This window comes from Plectropomus leopardus, chromosome 5 (genome assembly GCF_026936395.1).
Source record: "Plectropomus leopardus strain MGB_pleo_1.0 chromosome 5, ASM2693639v1, whole genome shotgun sequence".
Classification (NCBI taxonomy): domain Eukaryota; kingdom Metazoa; phylum Chordata; class Actinopteri; order Perciformes; family Serranidae; genus Plectropomus; species Plectropomus leopardus.
Genome location: NC_142180.1, coordinates 6,633,771 through 6,659,562, shown reverse-complemented (window position 1 = coordinate 6,659,562; position 25,792 = coordinate 6,633,771). Strand labels below are relative to the sequence as shown.

Sequence of the window (25,792 nt, the reverse complement as noted above, 5' to 3'; positions counted from 1 at the left end):
TGCAATAAAATATATGAGGGGATGCGGGAAAGACCAAATTGTTGCTATATTGGACCATCCACCGGTGCAGCTGTGCTATTTTTAGCTGGGAACTACATCAGCTCTGACTGCAGACACTGTGAGGGGAAATCACCAGCGCTGTTTTGCTGCTGTCTTCACCCAACCGCTGACATTTCACTGAGGCAAATTAAAGCAGGGGAAGGACACACAGCTGAAGATAATATTTACTGTAGGAGTGTGTCTTTGTGTGTGAGCTGTGCGTCTTGGAGGCGAGAGGAAGAGAGAATTTAATATATATATATATATATATATTGTCAAATGATTTTTTGCGACAAGGACTGAGCCTCGTGGGAAGCTTGTTTTGATTGCCATCATACAGAAGCGTGATCCTTCTGTTAGTCCAGTTGTAGCGCAGGATCACCGGTAACCCTGTGAGGCACCGCAGGTGGTCCGCGAGAGAGCGAGAGGGGGAGGGAGGGAGAGAGAGAGAGAGAGAGAGAGAGAGAGAGAGAGAGAGAGAGAGAGAGAGAGAGAGAGAGAGAGAGAGAGAGAGAGGCGTGCTGCACATTGGTCGGGCCACTTTTCTGACGACACACCAACAATCGTCAACCTGTGGATAGGGCGCGCGCGGTGCTCCGTTGTCTCCTCTGCCACCCTCTCCCCTCTGATCGCGAGTCAGACCCCTCGGACATCCAGGACGCATGAACGCATGGGAGAGGGTGCCGGTTCGATTCCCGCGCGGAGGAGAGGAACGGAAAAGTTGAGGGGCTCGTGCGCCATCCCCGCTTCATGAATGGCCGGAACATGGAGGAGATGCCATTCGAAAGAGTCAAGACCCGGCGGAGGAAGGGTCACTGCCCGGCAGGTGCACCCCTGGGCGCCATTGCCTGCGAGGATGAGTTCAGCAGCCAGGAGCTGGAGGCTCTCTTCCAGAACTACAACCTGAAGCTGGAACAGACCGCCACCCTCAAAGCGCTCGCGGTGCTCATCGTCGCCGCGTCGTCGTTGTCCCTTGTGGAGCTGCTGTCCAGCCCGCGCCTCACCTTGTCCAAGGGCTCCTACCCGGTGCACTGCGTGGTGTTCCTGTCGCTGTTCATCGTCACGAACGTCAAGTACCTGCAGGTGACGCAGCTGCAGCAGATCGCGAAGCTGGCGCTGCTCTTCAGCTTCACCTTTGCGCTGCTCTGCTGTCCGTTCCCGCTGGCGCTCGGCACGTCGGAGCTGCTGAGCGCCGCTGCCCCTGAGCAAGGCGTGTGGCAGCTCATGCTGGTCACCCTCGTGGCTTACGTGCTGCTGCCGGTGCGAACGCTGCTGGCGGTGCTGTTCGGGGTCATGCTGGCTACGTCTCACTTTATTGTCATAGCGACGTCGTTCACGGGAAGGAAACAGAAGCTGTGGAGACCGGTAAGTGCTGCAACCCCGACCAGCTCAGCCTACCAACCTTTTGCCGAGTTTCACTCAAGCCTTCATCATATCAAAAAGGTTGTCATTAGTCTCATGTCAGCCAAAAACTACAGCCCATGTGCGACCGAGCAGCTGCTCCAGTGTAGAAGACTGTAGTTGTACTGGGAAGCTCCCACTAGGTCTATGGAGTAACAGTATGAATGTACAGTGATGCTGAGGAACAGCATGCTTACTCATACGGCTTTCCCCAAGTGAAGAAAAGGTTAAAAACACCCTCAGTGATCGATTGTAGCTGCAGGATAGTGTAGGTTTAAAATTGGAAACAGCAGCAAGTTTCACTTTTGCGCACCTCAGTAATGAAGCAGACGAGGAGCTGTCCAGCTGCCGGTGCTGAAATTCGAGCCTCATGCACAACTGAGTGCTGATTCCTAACTGGTCCCACTGATCATTTTATTATTTAGGATGTGTGTCAGCAAAAGTGGCTAATGAGTTATGTAATGTCCTGATATGTCTGGTCTTGTAAAATAGTGGTTACCAAACTTTTTGGCTTACACATGTCATGGGATAGTCAGCAGTTCAACAAAAGACCAATAATTTCTTGTTAGACTGTTTGACAAATTCAGATTGTCTAAAATGTAAAATTATCCACACTTTTTGTTCATGGATTAGAAAAAAAAAATCCAAAAATAGATGTGATTTTCTATATAAAAAAAATAATAAAAATTCCCCATTGATTTTATTCACTCGTTTCCCTGTACCTTTATCCTGAGTAGTTACCAGTTCAACCAAAGATTAATTCTACCTTCTTGAATTGTTTCAAATTGTAAAGTGGTTTAAAAGTTGAATTATCTGCGCCTTTAACTCATGAACTGGAAAAAAAGTTTAAAAAATAAATTCAATTTTATGTATCATAAATATACATTTTGTGTTGTTTTTTTTAAACTTATAACCCTATAAATGTAACTTTACTCCCAAATTTGGAATGATTGCAATGAGTAACAAATGTTCTGTGATTCATATGAGTTTGAAAAACCTACTTAATTGGTAGTAATGCATTAAATTACTTGTTCGTAGCCGTTTTGGCTTTTGACTCCTTAAAATGAAGAAATTTCTTCTTGCAACCCCTCACCACCCAGTGGACTAGTTTGACCAAAGGGTGATCATTTTTCTGTGTTTTATCTTTAGATGCCTGAGGAGGTAAAATTATCCACTAATTGACAAATAAAGGGCAGAGACGAGAAAAACTTTTTGAAGCACAAATATTTGTATATGTTAATCTTTTCACAACCCTTTCAACATTCTTCATGGTAAGTATTGCATTATAAGTATTGCATTATAAGTCAGTGCTTTTTGGTCTGTGGCTCCTTAAAATAAAGCATTTTCTACTTGTAACCCCTGCGAACAGATCAAGCAAAAGTTAATCTTTTTCTATATTTTATCTGTAGATGCTTGAATAGAAAAAGAATCCCATAATTTCCTAGAAAAATTAGAGAAATGTCTGGAGAAATAAACATTTTTGTAGCAAAAATATATGTTTTTTTCCTGCTAACTCTTTCACGACCCCTCAGATTTATTTTGCTGCCCCTTTTTGGGGGTCCAGAGCCTTTGTTTGGGAACCACTGCACTAAGACACAAATGTTCTTAAGATTTATATCAGTTTAATAAACTTACTTTACTGTTAAAATGAAGCAATTTCTATCTGGAACCCTACCAGAGATCAACCAAGGGTTAAACTTTTTCTTTATTTTATCTTTAGATGCTTGATAGAAAAAAATCCTGCAATTTTATAAAAAAAGGGCAGAAATAAGATAAATGTCTGGAAAAATAAACCTAACTTTGCGTAGCAAACTTTTTTCCCCCTGTTAACTCTTTCACGACCCCTCAGATATATTTTGCTGCCCCTTTTTGGGGGTCCAGAGTCTTTGGTTGGGAACCACTACACCAAGACACAATTGTTCCTATGATTCATATCAGTTTAATAAACTTACTTCATTGTTAGTTAAAATGAAGCAATTTCAACCTGGAACCCTACCAGAGATCAACCAAGGGTTAAACTTTGTCTTTATTTTATCTTAAAATGCTTGAATAAAGAAAAAAATCCTGCAATTTCCTAGAAAAGGGTCACAAATAAGATAAATGTTTGGTAAAATAAACCCAACTTTCCAATTTGACCTTTGGTCGGGAACCACTCCACTAAAACTGGGAGAGTTTCCTTCTTCTGGTTTTGCTCATTAGTTCCAGTATGAACTGGAATGAGGTTGTGTTTTGTGTCATCCATCCTGCTATGCTGGATTAGAGTGATTCTCTGACCTCTCACCTCTGACCTTTTAGGAATCAACGCCACCTAGCCTACAGAGTTCATCCTCCAAATTGAGTTCAGCACGATTGATAGCCTCTGACCAAAAATCCATAACGCACTTTGACCGCCAGCCACTCCAGCATGACTTTTGTTTCTTAAGTGACACCTACAGTGCGATTCATGATGTAATCAATGTGCTGATCTGGACGTCTGCCATTAAATCCATCCCATGGATTAATCAAGGATTGTAAAGTCTAATCTGGCCAGGATGTATGATTGCATACAGAAATGCACATATGGACATGTGTGTTCCCCTCAGACTCACATGTATATACAGTATGTAAGATGCTGCCAGCTTTGTTTGGCATGTCTGTTCTTGTTTGTGTGCAGCTGGTGGCCAACGCGGTGCTGTTCACCAGCGTCAACTTGTCGGGGGTGTTTGTGAGGATTCTCACCGAGCGCACCCAGAGGAAAGTCTTCCTGCAAGCCCGCAACTGCATCGAGGAGCGGCTCAGACTGGAGGATGAGAATGAGAAGCAGGTGAATTTGCACAAAAAAGAGCACAAAAAATAGTAAGACGACGGTGGTGCTTGTGCACATTTCACCTCGTCTTCGGCGCGTATGTTCGTTCAAAATCTTCACAGTCTCTCGAGAAGTTGTTTTTCAAAGGTTTCAGGTGCCAATGTATTCTAACAACCTGCCCACAGGCACGCAGTAACTATGACAGCAGCTATTTAAGGAAAGAACAATTACTGTGGCACATGCTCCACTGCCACACGTTCCGCCCCGTCTGCGCACACCTACATGGAGCGACTTAACAAAGGAACAATCAGGCAACTTTAACACACAGAAACACTTTGTTACACGCCGCACCCTCCTCACCGGCCACGTGCTCAGAGCCCGCCTACATCAGGTTTTTAAATAGAGAATTAATTATCTCATGTATGTGATTTGCCTCCCTCCGTACACGCCTCACCTTGGTTATACACCATGCCGGTGAGCGCACACTTAGCACCTGTGCTTTGCAGATTAGATGATGATATGCTGTGTTTTCCCCAGCAGTAACAGGCTCCCTTCTGACAGGTAATTACACAAGCAGATTGCTTTCATGGCCTCCCTACTCCAGTAAAGGTCACAGTTTATCTGGGTGAGTGAAACACACACAGACCCCCTGATAGGGATCTATCAGCAGCCAGCAAGCAGGCTGCTGCTCATGTGCCCAATGTCTTGGATTTGAATTTCAGCCATCAAACAAGTCTCTGGTTATCTGGGGGCTCGCTCAGGTTTGTGCCTTGAGCTGGATCCATAGGTCGCATTGATTCCCCGTCTGTGTGGTAAATTGACCTCTCAGCTCAATAATAATCTCAGAGTGCAGTGGCAATGCGTCGTTTCCTCTTGACTCACGCTCAGGAACAATACAACACCTGCTTCAAATACACGGCTGTAAAAGTGATTCTGACATTTCTAATGAAATTAGGTTCACCAATGTGACGGCAACAGGAAAACCCCAATACAAGGTCTACTCACTAGCTTTTTCTGAACAGTTGCACTTTATTGTACAGTTTTCATTTGCAGAAGAATGGTCCTCAGTTGTCTTTTAGACTTGTCAGTTTACATTACGTCGTCGTCCATAGCACTTTTAGGACTTAATGGCAAAATATAACCCTTTGAAAGCTCAGCAAATTGGCTTCTTTTCTGTCAAAAACAGGAGGAAGAGACGAGCAGCTCATAAAAGGTTGGCCCAAAAATTTGCAAAAAATAAAAATTGTAAAATGCTCAAGAAAATAATTTGAAAATAAGCCAAAAAACATTTGCAAAAAAGAAAAGAACATCTAAAAGATTTTTTTTAGGTAGTTCTTTTTTTTTTTAAAATTCTGTAATTCTTTTTCTTGTCACATTTTAGGACTTTCTTGCAAGTGTTGTTCCCATTAGTCCCATTAGGCCCCAGGTTGTGAAATATAGACATTTTCCTTTAACTCAAGGCCCAGATACTTTTTCCAGAGCTTTCATCCACAGCTTATAATCGCTCAGTTGTCATCACGTTATAGGTTTGGAACTTTGTCCTCTTCCATCTTCTTTCCATCAGTTTTCTATCATTTTTCTCCATACTCATATAAGACTTAAGTTAAGCCTTGCAAGTGAATCTTGAATTATTTTTTTTTTAAACTACTTCCAAGCTTAAATACAGCACATAAAACAAGGTGAATTCTTCCAGTTTTGAAATTGTTCAGTTCACAAAAGTTTTTTATGGGAATTCCCCCTCCCTGTTAATCTTGAGGACAGGGCTTCTTCATTTTTAATGTGAGAGAAAGTGAGCCAGCCGTTCATTAATAAACCAGGATGAGGGGAGCCACCATCAGACACAGAGCACACAGTGAATTAGGGCTGGGACAGATCAGTGAAATGGGATTTATAAAACGTTCAGGGAGAAGGAATAGAAGAGATTAATAAAGCAGGTAAATGAATTATTTCATTAACATGACCGTAAGTGAATACCAAGGACATATGGACAAACACAGTTTCACACACAGCCTCCGTCAGTCAGTCAGTGTGATGGCTGTTTCTAAGAGCTGTGCTCCACTTTGGTGTTTCATTGAGCAGGTGAAGAGCAGTTGTGTGAATGGATGTCTAATGTGCAGCCGTGTTGGAGGGAGACACAGGAGAGCCCCGGCTGCTTTTATAACTTGCCTCTCAACAGCTATTCAGCACAGCCGCCTGATGATTCACTGTGCATTCACAACCGTTTGACATCCTGCGTGAGTTTCGAGAGTACTTTTGTACCGCTGCAACTGAGACGATTCACACGCACAAAAACAAACACAAACACAAAAACAGATATGACTGCAGGCTGCAGCTGATTAGCTGATTAATTGATCTGACTTAAAGTTAATTGACAGAACAGTTTTGATCATTTGGCAATCCTTTAAGTTATTGTTCAAACAAAAATGTCAAACATTTTTTCAGTTTGAGCTTCTCCTAGTGTGAGTTCTGTAACACAACCCAATCGCTGGAATAAATGTTGGCATTGTACATTTCTGCAAACCATGGAAATGTTACATTTGTACATTACAATGTACAAACAATATTGTTTAAACAACACTGTGGTTAACATATGGTTAGATTAGGCAGTCACAAAAACAACTTGGTTATGGTACTTTTTGGAGCACAATCACAGCAACAAAAAAAACCGCAACAATAGGTCGGTTTCCATCACAGGTTTGCACAAAACTTAAGAAATATTTTTGAAGTGTCGATAAAATACAATAACGAGTTGACTGCGTTTCTGTTTAGTGATGTTATGTGACTTCTCCTCTGGTGATAACATCCCTGGAAGCATGGTGATGGATGTTCAAAACATTAGCAGGTTTATTTCTATTGTAGCCACCGCACTAGCCATCGTTATCTCCTATTGAAGGTGACGTAGACGTGTTTTAGGAGCGATAATGGAAAGGCAAGTGGCCATGTGGGATTAAGGTAAAAATCCACAATTTTACAGAGGAATTTTGAAGAAATATGCAATGCAGTAACAGCTCTTGTAGCTCCTGCTGCATCATGAGGGAGTCAGTTCCTACTGACAAGCACATAACCATAATATCATGTGACCTAAAAGCAAAAAAAGTGTTTCTATTGCAGTTTTGTGAAAAATACCACCTCATGACAGCGTAAAAACTTTTTAAGCTATAAATGTGAGTTTAGTTTCCATTAGACATATTTTATATTCACTTTGCACAATTTGAAGATAAATTAAAACTTTCGCTTTCATGGCACTATCCTGGCAGAAAATCCAGCAAGACATTGCTAAAAACACCAATACTTGTTGCCTAAAAAGCTTCTGGAAACGTAGCGATGATTAGCTAAAAAACAACTACTTTTGTTGTTTGTTGGTCTGGAGCAGTGATCTGCAGTTTGGCAGTGTCTCGCTAAGGAATCACACCTTCCACCTTTCCCTCCACCTCCCCATGACAGTCAGCTCATATACTCTGTCACTTTAGAAACTATGATATGTGTGAGCTTGTCCTGATCCTGTATTGTAGCTGTTTGAAGTGTAGACAGACTTGACTCAGTTTCTTGCACTCCCACAGTTTACCTTTTATTAACCAAATGCTGGAGTTGCCTAGTGATGTAGTTGTAGTTGTTGAGGTGGGTGTATCACTAAAGATAGGTAGTTTACTGAGGAGTGAGTGTATACTCTTTGTTATACTTGAATGGCTTTTTGGCTGTTAGGTGGTATCCTGTAAACAGTCAGAAAAAGAGGTTAGTATTCTATGTACACTTGTTTACACCTTCCACTACCCCCCCCCCCCAAAAAAAGTGGAACTAGACGTAGTTAGACATTGGCTTTTTCAGTATTGGCTGATATCAGTGATCTTATTTTAGGATTTATGTGTCTTATATCACTGTAAATAGAATGTCTTCTTCTGGATCACACAACAAGGAATCTGAAGACATCATGTTGGGATCTGGAAATGCGTGATGGCCATTTTTCACACAATTTATCAATCCATTACTTTTTTAATCAGAATGCTGGAACCAGTTGAATCTTTTAATGAGAGCTAAAAAATGACTCAATGGATTGATCAATTTTACTAAATAAATGGCTTTAACATATAATCAATTTAAAAAATGTTGCTGATTACTTTTCTGTCTCAGCAATTTCACTACACAAAAAAGTATTTCTTATTTCATAACATAAGACAAGATAAGATAAGATAATCTCTTATAAGTCCCACAACGGGGAGATTTGCATTATTACAATAGTAAAGTGTTATCAAAGCAAGGTATGTACAAGATAAATAAAGCAAAAAGAACAATATAAATGGTACAAACACGATGCAAAGCTCGACCGTTAAAAATATTTACACCAGTTGCACATGGATAATTACACATTATGATAAATTGCACATTATGTGTAATTTTGCTTCATATTGTGGATATTTACACCTGAGCAACGAACAAAGTGTTTGTCTGCCTACACTTTCATGAATAAAAAACTTAAAGTATGTACATTTCTGTACTCCCAGTTCAAAGTTCTCAAGCTGCTTCCTCTTCTTCTGTTTTAACCCTTCCCTCCCCAGGAGCGTCTTCTAATGAGCCTACTGCCCAGGAATGTTGCCATGGAGATGAAAGAGGACTTCCTGAAGCCGCCTGAGCGAATCTTTCACAAGATCTACATCCAACGTCATGACAATGTCAGGTAAGTGGGGTGTCATGACAACTGTGGACGGCAGAGGTGTGCGGAGGGGCTGGAGTGTTTTGATTCAGGTATTACCTGCTGTGACGTCAAGGTCAAGAATAGAAGGAGAGTAATTAAAGTACACCATTAACGGAGATGCAATCAAACTGCATAAAGGTTAGGAAGAGAAAAGGGGTGGAGTGCTGTTGCCACCATCAGCAGGCTAGAAACTCTGCTCTGCTATTTGTGCTGTTTTTGTTGGAGACACATTTTTGAATCTGCATGAGAAATGTGTTAAACAAAGCTCTAATTGCAATATTATTTAGCAAATATTAAACCATTGAGGAGACAGCTTTTTAACTAAAGGTCCACTTACTAGCTTTGTTCTGGAGCTTTCTATCAGTGGAATAATCCATGAGAAGCTGACTCCTATATCCAAGGTGAAGAATGAACCAAATGCTCGGGTATTTTATATATTATTATTATTTTTCTTTTATGACAAATTGATGCCACATCTGTATAGCTTTAAAGCCTACTCGTGACATTTTAACATTAAATGTTCCATTTTTACCAAGATACCTTGATTTTTGATTTGATTTGATTAATTTTAAACATGTAAAAAAGAAAACAGAGAAATGACTAGACAAACAAGCATGCAGACAAAAAAGTAAGTCAAACACATGATTTATTCAATTCATCCCCTTCTCCATAACACATTGAATTTTAATTAACCAGCTTCTTTATTAATTTCAAACAATACTCTACTCTGTATACTTTAATTATTTAAACATATATGCATACATCCATAGTACATCCAAAATTAAATATCTGCAATTTTATGTTAATATTTACAGAAAAAAGAACATAAAATAGGAGAAAAATAAATATTAGAGTTATTAGTCACATCCAGACATTTAAGAAATATGGCATTGTTGTTTAACAGAAATTAAATAACACATTTAAAACGTCTATTATAGATTTTTTTATACCAACAATATACAAAATGACAATGCGAAAGGGTAATGATGAAATGAAAAGAATAATCAGCATGATACACGGCTCCCTTGGCTTTACGGGGCTTTACAGTGAGTTTCATCTTATGGTTTCTATGCTGGCTGCAAGTTTACGGTTTTGGTTCATTTTCAGCGCTCTCATAGTGTCATTTATGGTCCCAGCAGGCAGCTGTCGTCAAGTAGCTCTGGCTTTAACAAGAATTTGGTGAACACGAGCCAAACACCTCTTGATTCCTGCACCTTGCATGCAAGAACTCAGCAGCTTCTGCCTGTTTATAGCTACATAAACTGGATATCTTTGGCTTTCGAACTACTCATCACACAAAACAGTATTTTTTACCAACATCTGGCATTTTTCATCTAACAGACAACCAGCAGCTCTTTAGCCCCTGTCTACAGAGTCTTGTTGGCCTTGTTAAAAAAAATTGGATGGAAAATTAATTACATCTACTTTTACTTTTCGTTGTTACACCAAATTAAAAAAAATACATTTTAACATTCTGTCAACCAAAATTTGCATTATGCACCCATGACCTAGTGTAGTTTTAAATTTTGCCAAACCTCAACTGGGGTGGCTAGTCTTGAGTTTCCCTAGCTCAGTTAGGTTTTGAATACAAATTCAAAAAAAGGAGAAGCCTCTCAAGAATTAAGTAATCAGAAAGATGGAGCGATTTGTTTGCTTTCACCACAAAAACTGTAAAGCCAAAGTACCAAACAATATATATTATGGGTTTCTAAAAATTTTAAAAGAATAAAAAATGTGGCCAAAAATGGCTCTTTTGTTAGTAAAGGTGGCCGACCCCTGATATAAACTTCCCCAGGAGTTTTGTTGCCTGAACTTCTGGTGCAACTGCGACTGTCTCACACCATTACCCACATGTTTAAAACTGTGACTGTTATTATGTCATATACTTTTATTCTGCCATCAATCCGTCGAGAAATGCTCCGATTTGTTGTATTCAGAAGTAGGAACATATAGGAACTATGTGGTCATATGGGTTGAAGGCATTGTTGATTAATTATTAATGTATTTTGCAAATTGATTAAACATATTTCATGAAGAAAATGCTAAACAAAAAAACATTCACAAGTTCTCTTATGGCTGTTGTGTCACAGTTTTACATCATTGTAAGTTTTTGACTATTAACCGCGCAAAAAAGCATTTTTGGGACAATCCTTTTGGTTCCGAGAGCTTGTGATTGAGCTGTTTTCATACCAGAATAAACAACTGTAATCACTTTATTTATTGTTAGAAAGGAAAGAAGGGCAAAACGCCTTTCATTGCCCTGTTCCTGTACATTTTTAGCAGACTTTTCAGTAGCCAGCCCGGTTGCACTTGTTATGGAGAAAGTATTAGAGAGCGTGAGAACCTGGCCTGACTTTTGGCTGATTACATTCCAGTGAGGCAGGAAAGAGAAATGGAGAGCTGTATCAGTGCTGCTGAGTGTGGGAGTGGAGGGCTAGGTAGCATGTCAACAGCACTCCTGTCAAGAGACAATCCTCTCCACTCTCCGTCTCTCTCTGTCTATCCGCTCGGCTCCCACACTCACCTACACTCATGAACATCACCCCCCGTTCACCAGCCTTGCTGCCGCGCTGGCACTCTGCCAAACATCAGCTCCGTCTCCCGTCTCCAGGGAGCTGCTACAAACGAACGCATGCACCCGGGGGGTAGAAAAAACAAAAAAAAGCTTTATTTGGCTGAGCAGAGGCTCCCTCATCTGGCCCCCCTTTGATGTGGCCCTGAGAATGTTTGATCACATACCTATTTAGCTCCACCACCGGTCTGCTCTCCCGCACCCCCTCTTCACCCCCTCTGCCCTCCTCTCGCCTTCTCCTCCTAACCCACCACACAGCAGCACGACCTGCAGAACAGCGGCATTCAAAGACAAATCACACAACAGAGCTCCTCTGTCAAGCTGCAGACGTGATCCCGGCTTTGCATACATCAAGCTCTTGAGCAACTGTATCGCACTGCCAAAAAGAGCATGGCAACTCAGTCACGATGCAGAGAGATGGCCCTCATACTCCACTAGAGCCCAGTATTGAACCTCAGTACTTTTTGGATACCAACCATGATGTTTCCCTGACAATGAGTATCAAAAACTGTCAAGTACTGAGGGCTGGCATTGAATGTCTGGATGGATACTTGTTTACTTGATCTCTGATCAGAGAGTTCCTGGTTCAAAGCAAAATCTTGCCAATTTAACCCTTTGAACCTGACCTGTCATCAGTTTTCTTGTGCTTCGTTCAGACACCTTTCACAAGTATTTGACCCCTTTGAATCTGAGCTAATTTTGTTTCCTTTACTCTGAAAAACATGGGGACAAAGGCAATGACCAACTTGGCAAGAAATATACAAACAAATGTAGGAAATGTATGGAAGCCCTAAGCGGACGTGTTTTTTTTTTTTTTTTACAAGCCGTTTTCTCGATATAACGAGATATTATCTCGTTATAACAAGATATTATCTCGTTATCTCGAGAAAACGGAGTTTGTTTTCCTGAGATATTATCTCGTTATCTCGAGAAAACGAACTTTGTTTTCCCGAGATATTAAGTCGTTATCTCGAGAAAACAAACTTTGTTTTGTTTTTTTTTTAACTTTATTGAATGAACGTCAGAAGAAGAAGTGGCGGGTGGATGATGTGACAGCAGGTGCCGTGCGGTGTTCAGCGCGGACAAATGCGCAAGGTAAGATGATTATTACAGGAACACATCACCCAAATTCATCAGTAATCATAATCTAGATTATTATTACTGTTGAATTTGGGTGATGTGTTCCTGTAATAATCATCTTACCTGCACGCATTTGTCTGCGCTGAACCCCGCACGACACCTGCTGTCACATCATCCACCCGCCACTTCTTCTTCTGACGTTCATTCAATAAAGTTTAAAAAAACAAACCAAAAAACAAAGTTCGTTTTCTCGAGATAACGACTTAATATCTCGGGAAAACAAAGTTTGTTTTCTCGAGATAACGAGATAATATCTCAGGAAAACAAACTCCGTTTTCTCGAGATAACGAGATAATATCTTGTTATGACGAGATAATATCTCGTTATATCGAGAAAACGGCTTGTAAAAAAAAACCCCAAAAAGGTCCGCTTAGGGCTTCCGTAGAAATGAGTAAACGTGACAAGAAAATTACTTAGTTTTTAAAGAGAGAAGGTTTATTAGAAAATTATCCCCCAAAAAATAACTGGGAAAATGTCCAGAAAACAATATTTCCAATTCTAATATTTTTATATTTAAAACTGTGTTACAAAAAATGATATGCAATGAATACCTGTGCATTTTTCAGCGCTATTAGGTCGTTTTCATGTTTGTTTTTGTTTTTTGGGTTTTTTTTGTCTTATTTTCAGGCAAATGCCAAGTTAATCAACAACTTTTTAAGTTACAGCTTTGCTAGCTTAGCCAACAAGTGAGCTGACTGATGTGCATCAGGCACACCGGAACGTAGGCTCCACCCCCGGGTGAAACACCACTTTTTTAGAGTCTCAGCTGGATGTTTTTGTTTATGGTTTGAGCAAGTAGCTCAGAGCTCCTTTGTGCTTCAATGGCAGAAGGAAGCATGTAGAATGGGCATCAGGTATGCACTTGATGTTTTAATTCATTTATAAGCTTGTGTAACATTATAAATAGCGAATATTTGCTTAGCCAGCTAGCATTATGTTCCTGTTGTCTCAATGAATAAGGGTTTAAGGTGTTGTAGAGGAAATTGCAGTGAATACTGGCTGCTTTAAAACTCTAATTTATCAATTAACGTTTGCTTGCTAAGTTAACGTTGCTAGGCGCCACAGCTTATAGATACTAAAATGTGCAAATACTAAAAGTAGATGAAAGCTACTTGGAAATAACAATATAGACCTACATTTTTTACTGTGAGTTGTTAAGACTTGGGGTTCCCATGCCTTTTGCCATTTCTGCTGCATCACTTTAATGTCATAACTCTGCAACTCAGGTGATATTTTCCCAGATTCCCAATGGTGTCATTGTAACTTGTAAATATGACATTTCAGGCAGCATTAGTTGTGGAGGAGGGTCAGAAAACAACCATACAAAGTGAGCACTAATATTTATTCTTAACCTTGGGTGTTACAATGTCCCTTAGGTTAGCATGTTAGCATGCTAACATGTGCTTAGTAGCACAAAGTAGACCTGAGGCAGGTGAGAATATCCTTTGTTTTGAAGATACTTTATGCATAGGACAAATTAACATTTTGGCCTGATGATGACAGTGGAGTAAAAGTTAAAAGGACAGTTCACCCCCACATTAAAAATACACATTATTCCTGTTAGTTGTAGTGCTATTTATCAATCCAGATTGTTTGGGTGCCGGTTTTAGAGTGTTGCAGATATTTGCCGTAGAAATTTCTCCCCTCTGTCTAATATAACGGAAATAGATAGCACTCAGCTTGTGGTGTTAAAAGTGCCAAGAAAAAAAAACATCTGAGAAACTCAGCAGCACTGTCTCTTTCCAGAAATTATGGTTACTCAAGATAATCCACCGACCTTGTTGTGAGCAATTTTACGTGGGAACTATTTTCTTTCTACCAAACTACATTGTGCATCTACGCATGGACAAGGTATGAATCATGTGTTCGTCATCCTAGGGCACATCAGAGCCCCTGAAATATTGGCTACATTGTTGTAAGATCAAGTGCTGGTAGGTTCAGAGGATGGGGAAATACCAACTGTGATATATATATATATATATGATAGGAGCTTCAGATGAGAAAATGCACAAGTTCTCTGAGTTTCAGCCTAAAAGTATTATTTTGCTCTCAGTACAAAAAGTTATACAAACATTTGTTTGAAATATTACCTAGCTGTACACACAGCTTTTAGCTCTGTTGTATTTACTCCACTGGGAGCAGTAATTTTTTACTGTAGGACTGAGAGTCAATAAGATCCATAGCACCTTGTTTTGTTGCCATCTGGCCTCGGAGCAAATGAATGAGGGGCTAAGTAGCTTTCAACACCTTCTTCATCCCCTCTACAGCAGCTAGCCAGCAGCAGCAGGCAATTTAGCTCTGTAATTGATTTAGTGGTTGGCCTAAAAGACGCTTTCACTTATCAGGGATTGGATTATGGTACTCTGCTTCACTTTTGATCGCCATTAGCCAATTTCTCCACTCCAGTGTGATGTGTGGGTATTTAGTGTCAGCAGAGGAGAAAAATACTTGTTTGTACAGTCAACATACCCTTGTTGTTTCTGTAGAATTTATGTTTTTGTGTGTTTTAGGATCTGTGAAGTGTTTTCCTTTTGTACGTCATGAGAAAATCAGTTGTCTAGACAAGTAAACCTATTAAAGTCATAGTTTGGGATTTTTGAAGTGGGGCTGTTTGAGATACTTAATTACAGTCAGTTTGTTGCATACAGTAGCTGGTGGTCGGCGCGCTCCTGGTTTGCAGGAGTGGACAGGTTGAGCAGCCCCCCGCTCAGAATTACCCTGCTGTACAGAGGGGTTGTATCAAAACATGTTCTAGCCAGTTGAAAAAAAAGCCTGCCTAAAAATACAATATCAGTCTAAATGGACGCTGTATTGAGAGTGTTTTCAGCATGAAGTTTTGTTTCAGTCGGATTGTGTAACAGCCGCTAACAGCACTTTCTGACCCAAAAAGCTGACCGGCGGCGGATGAGAAATGTAGTGCCAAAGGAAAAGGGAAAAAGACGGTGAGGTAAAGCGGTCAAAATACTCTAAATATAGCTTCCACTTTGACTGATATTGAGTTTTTAGGTAGGCCTTTTTTAAAGTGGCTAAAATACATTTGATATCAACCCTGTGGTGTGTGCGCTCCGTCTGTTTCTGCAAAACAGGGCCACGTCTACTGCCAGCTACTGTATGCAACACACTGACTATGTATAAGTATTTCATACATCACTTTAAATTCAAATAATATTTCATTTTTCTCTCTCTTTGTCCTTCGACAGCATCCTGTTTGCAGACATTGTGGGTTTCACCAGCTTGGCTTCTCAGTGTACTGCTCAGGAACTGGTCAAACTGCTCAACGAACTCTTTGGGAAGTTTGATGAACTGGCTACGGTAAGAACTCTCCCCTCTCCCTCACAGATACTCCTCACTTCATGTGCTTCATTATGAAAAGAATACGCTGAAGAAATAATCCATACAGTGTGATCAATGTGCATCCAAATCTAAAGACAAAAACATCATGTTTCTGGCCACCTGATGAATGTAAGGCAAACATGTATTCTGCTTTTAGCTCTGTTTCCAGTCTCCACCAACTCCTGAGAGGTTTAGAGTAGGTTTTAATACTAAAAATCAAGGTTGATGATGGCCTTAAGATGAAACCAAAACTGTACAATTGCAGACTGTTAAGTATAAACAATGAGCTGAAAGATGCTCTGTAGAGCTGAAGGGAACTGCTGAGTTGAGCAAACAACCTTTTTTGCATTACTCTTAGTAATTTCATCTATTATTTAGTGACTTTGGCAGCTGCTAATATGGATATAAAACAGGGGTAGGTATAAATCTGACAAAGAAAAAGAGCAGAATTTGTAAAAACACCCTCCTCATGTAACTCTTCCCCTCTGTGTTTTCCACTCATTGATTTATCTAATCTGATTCCAGTGTAGAGCTGTGCACAGTTCATTGGTATAGCCCCCCCATGCCCTACTCTCTCTCTCTGTTTATCAAACCTTAACTGACACAAGAATTAGCTAGCTAGAAAACCCACCCTCCCCGTTACTGTGGACTGCTTCACTAAGAGGATATCGTGCACCAGCTCCGGAAAGGACCCTCAGTAGGCAATTGTAGCTTAAATTTGTGTCTGGATTTGTGTTGCTGCAGCAGCTAACTGGTGGTCAGTCCTCTGAGCTGCTATCCACTTTACTCCCAGCGAAATGGTCTACAGCCGTGGACAGTGAGATGGAGGACATACTGTGTTTCGACGCCTTAGCTCATATTAGCTGCATAAGAAATACATGAAGCTGCAGCTGTGAGCTTTTGGCTCCAGTTAGCAGAAAGCTAAACTATTAGCAAATTTTCCCATCATCTCTGAAATGCTTTGTCAGTATTGACAGATGTTTTATTTGTCAGACTCTCTTTTAGACTCTCTGTTTGACATCTCCAACTTCCTGTTTTTGGGTTGATTTGCAGTGTTGTTGCCAATAGTGACTTTCTTTGCAGGGTTTTCCACCATTCAGTCAGGCTTTCACAACAGGGACACACATACTAATTTGCATTTGTAGCCAGTAGGTGCACCCTCACTCTGAAATTACCTCTGATACGCCAAAGTCTCCTGTCGTGGGCTAGATTCTCTAAAGCCTGAAAACAGAACGAAGCAGAAGTCTAGTTTTCTTTCAGTTCTAGTAAATTACATTATGCTGAAAGTTTATTGCAGGATTTTTGTTTAATGACACAAAAATAAAAGTAGCTTCCACAGCTTTAAAGAATCATGACCAGGCTATGTACTAATAAAACAAAAGTAGTGGTAGATATTGTATGTGATAGCAACATTTTTTGTAAATAACCTAAAAGATATCTTTGGGATCACTGCAATTTCTTTCTACTTTATTTCTTTTTTATGCATATCTAATGAGCACTGTTGGAGGGAGCTGGAGAACAAAGATTTTCACTGCCAACGACCGCTCCTCTGTAATTATTGTGCCAATGGCAATGAACAACTTGGAACTTATCAGCTGTTAAACACGCTGATACTGAAATTTATGATGTATCAGTCAAGCTCCAGCGTACTCAGACTTGGTTTCAGTAGGTTAAGTGCACAATTTGATGCAACTTAGCTTAACTAGCTGCTGGTGGCTCTAAACAGTTGGTTGGCTGTTTATTTCTCTGCAAAACAAAAAGCCTCCAAGAAAATGAAGTGTACTATTTAGTCCTGGAGCTCATTTCTTATGCCAAATCGTATATTGATCCAATGGTGGAAGTAAAGCTGGAGAGGCTGACTGATGTGGAGGAGGAGGAGAAGGAGGAGGAGGTGATGATGAAGGTCAAGAAGGAGAAGGAACTGGTAGAGATCGTGAACCGTTTTTTAGACAGAGGGGAGATAAGGTCTGAGGAGGTGGAGTTTTTCTCTATATGTGTGTATCTGTGTGTGTGAGCACTATAAGGACTACTGTACTTGATAAAGACAGAGAGAGTGTGTATGGTAGCACACGCATGCACACACACACTGTACACTGTGTCACTAAGCCTGTGGAGCGTTGTTCTCCGGGAAAGAAGATTAGGTGAGTGATAGGTTATCTGCCGCCAGACTACTATCATATTAATACTGCATGAGACACACACACACACACACACACAGAGTTAAATAACCCACATGGTGCAGCTGTAAAAAAATAGTATTGCATAAAATCTCAAAGCTTAAGGTCACTAATCACCAGCACTGAGGCTTTCTACTGCATCTTACGGTCTTCATCAGCGGATTGAGTCAGTTCAGTTTTTATCCTTGTGTGACCTTAAATATTTAAGTACATTTGATTTGATAAAATTACTTTTGATTCTTAAGTAAGTGCATATCAGATACTTGAGGACGTTTACTCAAGTAATTTTACTCAAGTATGGCTTTCAGGTACTTCATCTACCACTGGCAGCTAAAGAGCCACATTTTTGTTTTGCAGGGGTTGAGTTAAAAGGAATGATAATTGACTTATTTCAGCACAACTCTAGTGGGATGATAATGTTGGATGATGTTAGCCGTCAGTTTGTTTTGATGTCTTTCTGCCCCCCTATGCCCAAAAATAGACTGATGCATCGTTAAAAGTGACCAAATTTAGAGATTCTGGATGTGCAAACAGGTCATTACTAACACCTTAGCCACGAAAACTTTATGATACAATTTAATGTCAAAGATGTGTGTCTCTTAGGTTGTTGTTAGATTCATCTGCCCCCTAAAGGCCAAATCATCAATGCCAATCATTAATGCAGCTTTAAAATAGAATATTAATGTACTTAAACAGATGGAATTGTACCCTTTTTCGTAATAACTGAATGACTGAGCGATTTCCCTTATTTCTTGTTTTTCTGTCACAGATTTGGAGTTTGAATTATTTATTTATTTAGATATTCATTTAAATGACAACAGATTTAACACTTTTGGGTTATATTTCTAATGTAAAACATTGTTCAAAAGAGTAAACATTGTACAGTTTCATTAAATCCACAAGGTAACATTTTAAACATGTCAAATGCTAACCTGTTCTCAGTCCCATGCTGACAGTTACCAAAACCTTTGTTACACCCCTGAAGCATGTGTTATCAATGCACAGGGCACCCTTTAAGCGCCTCGTGTTTTGGGTTACAATAAGTACATTTGTTTTAGAATATGGCGCAAATGAGTCACATGAATGATGTCAGTGCGCTACAACCATAAAGAAATTATTACGTAATGTTAAAGCAATGGTGACTTTGTTTCACACGGATGTAGGTATGTAAGTTATGTTGCATTCGATGAACAAAACATTGACTTTTAGTTTTATACAGAACACAAACTCTGGGTAAACTCAGATTTTGTAAGAACCATTCACCTCCCCTTCTCCCCTTCCCTCCCACTCTATGTGGACTTCTTGCTCCATGTGTCAGCTGCTCTCAGGTATTGGAACACCTGATATTGCATGTTGAGGGAGGTCACAAATGGCGCTTTTGCACTACATGGTACCGGCTGTACTCTACTCTACTCTACTCGCCTTTGGCATTGGGTACTTTTCTGGGGGTCGTTTTCCATTAGAAGATAGTACCGCCTCAGTGTAGCTAGTCGTCATAACGATGCTGTGAAACACTGCCGTGACGTCAGTTTCAACGTGACACACAAATACACACAGGGTTCGAATTACACAGTGGCTTTTTGGGGGAGCCCCATTTTCGGTTGCACACCACTGCTAAAACATGTCACATGCACAAAGTGTACGGTATATACTTTACCACTGTAAGCAGCTAACACCGCCAGAAACATTTCCTCTCTCTCTCTGTCCCTTCTGTTGGATGTTGAGGAGTTCAGGTGACTACGTAAATGTAGGAATCTGAATGCAGCAACGCTTCACGCACAGATGGCCGCAGCAGAGATATACACAGTAAATAGTGGAGACCATGCGCACACAGACTCGCACTCGCTGGGTACGCTCACCAGCCAGCAAGGTGAGGAACATTTGCATCTCCTCGAGCAACCACAGGGTAATCTTTCCGGTTGCCATTTTGGGAAAAAAAAAAAAAAAAAAAAGATAGAAAACTGCAGCCACTACAATAGCTTGGCTGTTTGCACTGTTCAGGGTATTTTGTGCGTGTAGCTCATTGATGATGCACTGACGCAGTGACGTTTCTCTCTGACCAATCAGTGGTCTGCAGTGTGTCCACGTCACCTTTTAGTACCTCATAGTACTCGGTCGGCTGCTTTTGGGACCCCAGGAGAGCAGGTGCTAAAAAGGCAGTACCAGGCACCAGGTACTTTTTCCTAATAGAAAACCAAAATAAGGTGAGTAGAGTAGAGCCTGTATCATATAGTGGAAAAGCGCCACAAGTGTCGGTATTTGACAGCCTGGGGATGAAACCGTCTGCAAATTTAGGTTCATATGTAGATGCACATGTGCTAGTTTTGCTCGGAAAGTGACCTCCAGTTTTCTCTTGAGACGTTTACTGTTTCTTTTAAAAATATAATAATTACTTTTTGCATGTTATGATTTTAAATTATTACGTTGTGATCATAAAAAAGATCTCATCAAGAGCTTTCCAATGATGTATAAAAGTCACTCTCGCCCATAATGCGTGCCTCTTGCCTGACCTCTTCTTCTACCAGGCCAAGAGATCTCTTCAGACAGTTTACTCTCTGCGTTCTACATACACACACACGCACACACACACACACACACACACACACACACACACACACATATTGCACACACAGAAGTCACATGATCAGCAGGATTATCCCTCTTGAGTTCATTCTGCATCTCAGCAATCAGTCATGGCTTAACACAGGCAGAGAGAGACAGAAGGGGGGGGCAAGATACAAGGTGATATGTGGCTTGCTATCAGTGCTCCAGCACTCAGAAAGCCATTATATGGAAATCGTGTGATGAGGATATATTGTGTGCATGTGTGTTCGTGTGTGTGTGTGTGTGTGGCTGCAGCTGCAACCTAATTGAGATTTATACCCAGTCGTGTTAGCAAGGGAGAAATTCACTTTCAAACCGGCTCTGTCGCAGCCACTGAGCCTGTCAGACTGCTGTATGCTACACAACACATTTATTCCCCCGCAGGCTCAACCTAAACTTAACTATAACAGACACATACGCCCAACTTAAGCCTGACCCTCTCATAAACATAACAAAATGAATCGAGTCAAATCGAGGACACAGATTTTCCCCGCAATTAGACAAACCGTCCCCAATCAGCTGGTTCAAAATTCCAAATTTATCTCCAAAAAACACACACGGACAGCTATCTCCTGAGACATGGCTTTCTGTAAACTGATCTCCCTCTTTCCTTTTCACACACATACACACACACAAACACACTCTCAATTTCTCTTCCTAGCGCTGGGATAATCATCCACGTTGAATTCTCATATCCTCCCACGCCAGAATCTTTCTGCTCCCGTGAGCAGAAAACCAGAGCACCCCTTCTCCTCTCTTCTCATCTCTGCCTCTTACCCTGCAGTTGTCATGAATCCTCTGTATTTGTGTGTGTGTGTGTGTGTGTGTGTGTGTGTGTGTGTGTGTGTGTGTGTGTGTGTTTGTCACTCAGAGGCTGCCTACAGGCTAAGCTTTGTAGGGTCTACCTGTACAATTTTCTGATGACTGTGAGTGATACAGCGACAAATGGAAACCCTGTGTGTGCAGCTGAGCTGAAGTACCTGTACAGTATGTTTGCATGTAACCATGCTGCTGTTTATACTTTTCTGCAGGTGTGTTTGTGTGTGTAATCATGTGTTGTGAAAGTGTGCGTGTGTGTGTTGGCGTTTGTGTCATCGTTGCAGAGTTTGTGCACAATGTGCACTGTGACAAATAGCTGATCTGTCTGGGAATGTGTGGGCGGGATTCTACTTCAAGAGCATGTCGGAGCAATTAGAGTTGGCCTCAACTGCGCGCGCACACGCATACACACGCGGCTGCACAAGCACACTCATCTGATTTATATGAGCAGATATGCAGCTGAGACATCCATGCGGTTTCTGTACAGTCAGATCTCCTGTAACAGGAGTGAAATACAATCATCTTTAAGTGTGAGTAACTTTCAGCTGTTGGATGTCGAAATGGTTCACAGATGTACATCATGAGTTCAAACTTTTGCTTCTCTCCCATGAGAGACTATTTGGAGTCATCAAGTTCTGCTTTTCATCAGCAGAAGAATAGGTTTAAAAATAGAAACTGTCCTGTCATAATCAGTAACTTGTGGCTGGGCATGAAACACTGTAAAATCTGTGATCCAGATCCAAAGAATTTGATCCTACTGTCTATAATAGACAATTAGGTTAGAGAAAAGTCTATGAGTCTACAGCCATGCTAGTGGAACTGTGCACTAAGCATAGTGCTTGAGGCTAAATGGTAATGTCGTAATGCTGACATGCTCACAATGTCAATGCTAACATGCTTATGTTAAGAGGGTATCATTTTTTACCATGTTTAACATTTTAGTATAGCGCGTGAGGTAAGGACAAAAGTCAAAGGCATATTTTGCACATTTTTAACTTCCCTCCATCTAATTAATGTCTAAATCTCTCTGTTTTAATGCCATGTTTAGCTGTAATAGTTTTTGAACAGGAAGTGGCTGCTGTGCTGCTTACAGCACAGTGAAAACAAAGGCTGAAAAAACTGAGATCAAACAGTAAAAGCAACAAGCGCTGATCAAATATAAATCAAAATTCGGCTACTGAGTTGCCTATATCTTACCTCGAATGTTTTCAGAAACATATTTCAGCGTGTATATTTTAACGTAAAGTTGAACTGTAATACGAACAGCCAGCTTAGCGGGGTTCAGTGGGGGCGTGTCGTCCAGAACAGTCTATGGTCTGGTGAGGTTGTAGGTTTTCTACCCCTTGGGCAAACGTGGATGCCGCAGTTCTTTTTCTCTGTTTTCTCTGGTCGTGTAGCATCGATTTCAAAAGTATTCTTGTCTTTCTACTGCAGACAGCCTGGTTTCAGGAAAAGACCATCTTCCCAGTGCTGAAGTGTTTCTTTAATTGGTGACGAAACTAAACAATTCATCCTGAATCTCATTTCAAGGTAGTCCATCCAATAGTTATATTTCAGTCTAAACCAGGTGTTGGACTGACAGACAGACTGACATTTCCATCCCGAAAGCTACGCCGTTTGTGACTGCATCTCTACTTCAGTTATTGTAACTGTAACCATTAGAAACACATTTAGTATAAATTGTTTCAGATAATCATCTGTTCGTCTGTCTCTCTGTGTCCATGTGTAGGAGAATCACTGTAGGCGGATAAAGATCCTGGGGGACTGTTACTACTGTGTGTCAGGACTGACCCAACCCAAGGCAGACCACGCCCACTGCTGTGTGGAGATGGGACTGGACATGATTGACACGATCGCGTGAGTCCCACACACAAACACAAGTCCCTCTATCCCCGCCTCTTCCCCTCACACACACACACACACACACACACACACACACACACACACACACACACACACACACACACACACACACACACACACACACGCACACACGCACACACTAACATCATCTCTTTAACATGCATCTGGGTGCCCACACATCTGTCAGGTCAACACACGAGGTTCAGTCTTATCTGCATGAACACCATGAGCTGAGAAAGACTTAATTTTTTTTAATCAAAACTGTAAATTATAACTGAAAACTAACAGAAGTGGGAGGCTTTTGTTTTGCTGAAGCTGCTGTTACTTCCAACAACAAATTTTCAGTCCAGACTGTCAGTAAGCAGAATATGCCATAAACGCGTCAGTATTTCCAATCTCTTAATATTTGCCATTGTTTGACTGCAATTTAAGTAATGTTTAATTTTTCAACGCCTATAGGAGGTGTTCAGCTGCAGCTGGCAGTGGTAGGAAAAGTACTTTGTACTTAAGGGGACAGTTAATCCCCAAATCCAAAATACATAATTTTCCTGCTTCCTTCCTTCCTTCCTTCCACCTTCCTTCCTAGTTATTAATCTAGAACAGTGGTTCCTAACTAGTGAATCGTGGTCTGGAAGTGGGTCGCGTGTCCATTCTGAATGGACTGCGAGTGACTCGCGAGTCGGGACCATTTCAAGTTTGTGAAAAACACACTTTATTTTGAAGTACAGTAATTTTGCAGTGCAGAGCTTTTATTTTGAAATTGGGTTTCCTGCTGTAGAGTGAGAGAGCTTTTTTGGGAGAGCAGTAACTATTTTATTGCCCTGCTGTTGGTATTGTGCGGCTTCTTTTTTTTTTTTTTTTTCAAAATAAGAATAGGCATAAGGGACTGGACCAGTGGCTGGACCATTTGGGAACCACTGATCTAGATTGTTTTGGTGATTCTAGATTGTTTTGGTGTGAGTTGCAGAGTGTTGTTGATATCAGCCATGGAGATGTGTACCTTCTCTGCAATAGAACTATATGGCATTGGGCTTGTGAAAAAAAAAATTGTAAAACTCAACAGTAATGTCTTTTTCCAGAAATCATAACCTGCTTACTTAGAATAATCCAAAGACCTTGTTGTGAGCAGTTTAATGTATGAACTATTTTCACGACACCAAAGGAAGCGTGCATCTACTGCTGGCTCACCTAGCCGTTCGGCCATTAATGAGTACATGCACACTTAAAATAGTTCCTACATTAAACTGCTCAAAAACTGGTCTTTAAAAAATGTATTAAAATCAAATTATTTGAGAATTTATGAAAATATGTTTTGTTGAGTAAAAATACCAAAAAAGGTCATTCACTTGCCCTTATTAAAACACAGAGTGCAGATTTGATGCATGAATGCTACCTTTGAGTACTGTATAGTCATACATTGATATTTATGAATGTTATTTGAGTTTTAAAAAGAGGTTTAGTTTAAACTAACTTTTAAATATACGGAAACGTAAATATCCAAGTTTTCTTTCAAACTGTTAGGGGGCAGACTTCCAAACATTTAAACTCAACATGGATGCAACATGTGTTGAGTAGTGGTCATACATGACAGAGGAGTTCAGCAACAAGAGATATTTTGTTTCGTTTGGACACAGAATAGTCCTTTATATTGACAACAGATTCAACGAATTCAATTTGTGACAATTTTGCAATCACAAAGACACATGTACACCCTCCACTTCCCCCCAGCGGCATATTGACACACACACACATACACACACACACACACACACACACACACACACACACACACACACACTCACACACACACACACACACACACACACACACACACACACACACACACACTCATACACAGAGAGCTTTTTCCTCATTTCTGTGTGTGAGCCCTCGTCTGTCATGTTCTTTCCCTGCTGCTCTGTCTGAGTGGATGGATGCTGCTGTATGAGTCCTTTATCTCAGAAGACAGGTGCAGCCATACACACACATCCCTGTGTGTGTGTGTGTGTGTGCGCGTGTGTGTGAGACATCCCTCCTTCAGCCTGATGGGCAGACCACGTTTTCTTTTACCTTGTAAACATACACACAAAATATAAACATATGTTCACAGAGACTCAGGCATGTACACGCTCATTTTTCTAGTTTGGAACAGTTTTTATTTTGAGGATGCATTACAGGGATCTATATATTATTTTATTAAAACTACACAGGTCAGCAGCCCAGCAGATCTGTCACTCTCCACCCAGACATTGAAAAACAGTGTCATTTTTAACACACATATGGATCCATTTCAACTGCACAGTGATAGATAAGTCATTGGATAACTGTGTCAGACTGTCCAAACCTGAGTAAGTTTGGCACTTTCCTAA

General features: G+C 40.7%; 1 protein-coding gene across 1 annotated transcript in view; it reads left to right on the top strand.

Annotated features, from left to right (window-relative positions):
• The first annotated feature begins 359 nt into the window (after positions 1-359).
• The window catches only part of LOC121941164 (adenylate cyclase type 1-like), a 59,639-nt gene continuing 34,206 nt past the window's right edge, over positions 360-25,792 (top strand). Inside the window, exons 1-5 of the mRNA XM_088077434.1 lie at positions 360-1,404; positions 4,094-4,243; positions 8,779-8,897; positions 15,828-15,939; positions 23,290-23,417. Coding sequence (XP_087933560.1) covers positions 790-1,404; positions 4,094-4,243; positions 8,779-8,897; positions 15,828-15,939; positions 23,290-23,417 — 1,124 coding nt within the window. The 5' untranslated portion in view covers positions 360-789. The remainder of the gene's footprint in view (positions 1,405-4,093; positions 4,244-8,778; positions 8,898-15,827; positions 15,940-23,289; positions 23,418-25,792) is intronic.